The sequence below is a fragment of the Pygocentrus nattereri genome, chromosome 8 (assembly GCF_015220715.1).
Source record: "Pygocentrus nattereri isolate fPygNat1 chromosome 8, fPygNat1.pri, whole genome shotgun sequence".
NCBI classification, from domain to species: Eukaryota; Metazoa; Chordata; class Actinopteri; order Characiformes; family Serrasalmidae; genus Pygocentrus; species Pygocentrus nattereri.
In genome coordinates, this window is record NC_051218.1 from 4185001 (window position 1) to 4190000 (window position 5000).

General features: G+C 40.7%; 1 protein-coding gene across 1 annotated transcript in view; it reads left to right on the plus strand.

Moving 5' to 3' along the window:
* Nucleotides 1-5000, plus strand: part of ndrg4 (NDRG family member 4) — a 71906-nt gene that overhangs the window by 57280 nt on the left and 9626 nt on the right. The window contains 4 exon segments of the mRNA XM_037540683.1: nt 178-225; nt 2122-2157; nt 3171-3222; nt 4733-4771. Of these exon segments, the coding sequence (XP_037396580.1) occupies nt 178-225; nt 2122-2157; nt 3171-3222; nt 4733-4771 (175 nt within the window).

Genomic DNA, 5000 nt, shown 5'->3' on the forward strand with positions numbered 1-5000 from the left:
CTGCTGTCTCTCTCACCTAACACAACATGTCTATTTAAAAACCATCACTTACCCTGCAGTAACAGTACACGGCAGCTGAGTGTGAAGCAATGTGACTTTCTTCCTGGGCTAAAATTAAAATGTGACCTAGTTGCCTCACATGATGTTTACTTAAAAAATGTGATTTCTGTTTTTTAGGTCGAGTGTAACTCCAAGCTGGACCCCACCAACACTACATTCCTCAAGGTGAGAGAAAATCAGCAGCCTGTATAATATGGCAGAGGAGAAAATGCCCCAAGTCTTGGTGCTGCACAGTATGGGCATAAAATACAACGTTCAGTAAAGCTGCAGGATAAAATGATTAATCAAATCAAATCAAATCAAATTTATTTGTATAGCGCTTTTTACAACGGATGTTGTCACAAAGCAGCTTTAAGGAATTTCAGAAAAGAAAAAGTTTCAAGAGAACTATAAGAATGTACAGAAACCCCCCAGTGGGCAAGCCAGGGGCAACAGTGGCAAGGAAAAACTCCCTCAGAACTGAGGAAGAAACCTTGGGAGGAACCAGGCGCACCAGGGGGGACCCATCCTCCTCTGGTCAAACTACCTACAAGTGATTACATTACTAATATTAATAGCAGTAATATTGGTATTAGGATTATCTAGGAGTCTATGAGAACATCAGCGTAGGGTGGGCAGCTCATCCAAGGTAGGTGGTGGTAGCTGGGGCGTGGGCAGCTGGTCTGAAGTGGGTAGCAGGAGGGCTCGGCAGTCAGTCGTCCTTCAGTGTCCAGCCGGACATATGGGTGATTGTATACTCGGAAAAAAAGCAGGTAAAGGGAATTAGTTTTGTTCTATCCGTTTGTACATAAACAGGGAATGTAAACATTTCCAGAGTGTGGCTAACGACTCCGGCAGATCTGACTATGACAGCTTAACTAAAAGGAGAGAACCAGAAGGAGACACAGACACGGGAGCACTCTGAAACAGTCTGGCATCCCTCCGCTCCACCGTCCACAAACTTGAGTGACCGGTGACAGCTTGGTCCTCTGAAAAGAACCCAACACACAGCCGTTAATGTCTAAATAGCTGGCAACACAAGTGAGTCCACCTCAAAGTGAACTTGTCCAAATTATGCCCAGTTGTGTCGTCGTCTCTCCCTGGCGTCATGTGACTCATCAGAGTTACAAGGTTCCAGGTGTGAATGGGGAGCAGGGCTGTTAAATTTGGTGGTTTGGGTACAATTCACTCATACTGGCCACTGGATATTCAACATGTTACCTCATGACAAAGAATCTCTGAGGATGTGAGAAGTAGAATTGTTGCTCTCCACAAAGACGCTTAGGCTCTAAGAAGACTGCTAACACCCTGAAACTGAGCTGTAGCACGGTATGAGTGTGAGTGAATTGTACCTGAAACACCAAATTTAACAGCCCTGCTCCCCATTCACACCTGGAACCTTGTAACTCTGATGAGTCACATGACGCCAGGGAGAGACGACGACACAACTGGGCATAATTTGGACAAGTTCACTGTGAGGTGGACTCACTTGTGTTGCCAGCTATTTAGACATTAATGTCTGGGTTCTTTTCAGAGGACAGTAAATCTGCACTGCTATACAAGCTGCACACTGACCACTTTAAGTTATAGCTTAAGTTATAGTTGTTGGGCAGTCGTGGGCTGGAGGTTAGATCCCCAGAGCTGACAGCACATGACTGAGGTGTCCTTGAGCAAGACACCAAACCCCCAACTGCTCCCCGGGCGCTGCGGAATGGGATGCCCACCGCTCCGGGCAAGTGTGCTCACTGCCCCCTAGTGTGTGTGTTCACTAGAGTGTATGTGGTGTTTCACTTCACGGATGGGTTAAATGCGGAGGTGCAATTTCCCCGTTGTTGGACTAATAAGGGTCACTTAATCTTATATCAAAGTTTCATTTCTATAGTGTCGTCCCATGAAAAGATAAAATATTTGCAGCAATGTGAGGGGTGTACTCACTTTTGTGTTGTGAGATAATATATATATATATATTTTTTTTTAATGGAACATTTTCTTACTGGAAGTCTGGAGAGTTCTTCATCAATCGATATATTCAAAGCCATTCCAAATGACTTGAATGACCTTACTGTGTGGGTTTTGTTTCAGATGGCTGACTCCGGGGGACTGCCTCAGATCACACAGGTCAGCATCCGGCTCATTATTGATCCCAGATCAGGTTACACGGTGTGTCTTCTGGCCTTACTCACTGTGCACTGATTCAAGTCACTGACCCACAGCTGGCCGCCCCAGTGGCATGCGTTTCTCGTAAAAGAGCAGTGTGGTGAAACATCAACAAACCTTAGTTTGCTTCTCGCGTGATGCTAATGTAGCTAACAAGTAATGGAAGCTCATAACAACCTGTTGGTTTTGCGCATTATTTTATAGATTTTTTTATATTTTTATAGGTAACAGTGTATCAGAAACTACATCAGCAAGTCAAATCAAATCAAATTTATTTGTATAGTGCTTTCTACAATGGATGTTGTCAAAGCAGCTTTACAGAATTTCGGGAAAGACAAAGTTTCAACAGGACTGTAAGAATGTACAACCCCCCCCGGTGGGCAAGCCAGGGACAACAGTGGCAAGTAAAAACTCCCTCAGACCTGAGGAAGAAACCTTGGGAGGAACCAGGTGCCCCAGGGGGGACCCATCTTCCTCTGGTCAAACTACCTACAAGTGATTATATTACTAATATTAATAGCAGTAATATTGGTATTAGGAATAACTAGGAGTCTATGAGAACATCAGTGTAGGGTGGACAGCTCGTCCAAGGCAGGTGGTGGAAACTGGGGCGTGGGCAGCTGGTCTGAAGTGGGTAGCAGGAGAAGTCTATTAGAGATCACTCAACAATTCCACATGGTTTAAAACAAGCTCACTTGTATGCTACATTAGCTTCGTTGCTCCAGTACAAATCTAAAGAAGCCAGTTTCAGGCATCAAACAGGTCTTGGCTAATCAACTACACTTTGGAGTGTGTACATGTGGTTTGATCACATCGGTTACCATGACAGACACAGGTGTTTATGTTCATTCTGACATTGCTTTTATAAGTATTGAAATTCATTTATACATTTAGAGAAATGGAAAGATGCATGATAATAAAGGTGGTGACGTCTATTTTTTTGTTAAATTGTAATTTGTTTTTCATTTTTACAGCCCGGAAAACTGACAGAGGCATTTAAATACTTCCTCCAGGGAATGGGCTACAGTAAGTATTAGTAAATACTGTTGACGTGAAGTCTGTTTGTCAGTTGATCAGCCTGTTGAGCAGGGAATCTATAGACATGCCGAGAATCACCGGCTCTAATTAGAACACAGTCAGTAAACCTGTAGAGATTATTTATAAGTCTGTTCCTAATTGTGGTCACACAGTTTAACATGTTTAAGGTCATAGATCTGATAAAGAGTCTCATCCTCCTGGGTGTCTAAACAAAGATCAAAGATATCTACTGTGAGTGTGTGTCTATGTGCACATGCAAGTTCATCTGTGAAATCATGTGTGTGTCTGTGTGTGTGTGTGTGTGTGTGTGTGTATGCTTGTTTTTGTGTATTATGAGGACATAAAACCAGAGAAAACCCAAGGCTTTTGGTTTAGGCTTTGTAAATTATTACTTATTATTACTATGCATAGATACAGATACATGCATATAAAAATTGCATTATAGGACATAGTATGTAGTATTTTTACATATAGACACACACACACACACACACACACACACACACACACACACACACAAACACACACACAGACACACACACTATATATATATATATATATATATATATATATATATATATATATATAATACATATGAAACATGTAAGAATTACATACATACTAATATATATATATTAGTACTTAAATATGCATTTTGTAGTGTGTAAATAAATGTTCTTCATATTTATTTGTGGTTATGTGCTCTGAAGTATTACTCTCTGAGTTTAATTTATAAGGATTGTTACTGTAAAGGTGGGATTAGTCGCTTTTATGCCTACAACAGGGATAATGAGTCAGTCAGAGCTCCAATGCAAGTGAGTGCAGACCTGAGCTAATGCTAGAGCTAGCTGTTAGCATAAAGCTTTTGCTATATACATATAAACTATAAAACATATTGGGTACCTTATATTATACTATTTATATATATATGGGACATAGTAACATTGCACATAAATGCTTTTATATAAAGATATTGGACATAGCCTTATTGCATATACTATATATATGTAAGTATCTATAAGTTGAACATTATTATTTTATATACTTACATACAAATAATACATATGGCCCATATGGTATACCTATATAGCATATAAACATATTGCTGCTGTTGGAAGAAAACCTTGTGTCTCCAAAATGGTAACTTTACAGGAGAATGAGCAAACATGCTTTACTTTTAATGTAAGAATTCTTTCCAAATCATTTAAGGTCGTTTGTTTAAGTCCATTCATCAGGAAATTTACATACAGTGTAAAGAATAACAGGCATTTTCAAATGATGTGAAAAACTGAAAAACGTCAAAAATGGACATACGAGGTTTTCTTCCGACAGCAGTGATATTATACAAAAGGGACATAATTATCACATTTAGATATTTATGGGTATTACAGCAGTGTTTGTACAGGTGCACAGGTGTGTGTGTGTGTGTGTGTGTGCAGGAGTTTGTTGTAATCTTGCCCTCTGTGTTTGTGTGTGTGTGTTTCCTGTCCTCTCTCAGTTGCATATATAAAGGATCGGAGGATGAGTGGGGGGCCAGGTACTTCCTGTTTCCTCTCTGCCTCCGCCCTCCTCTGCCTCATCCATCTGAAGCCAGTCGACTTTTCTTTTACTCGTTGACTCTCTCGGGTCTTACATCCCTCATTTTTTTTCTTTTTGTCCCTGTTTAACTGTATGGCTCTTATTGGCTCATCGTGTGTTTTGTTTTTGGCTGTTGTTTTTTCCTCTTGAGGAAAAACATGCCGTTCCCTCCTGCACTCCAGCCATCA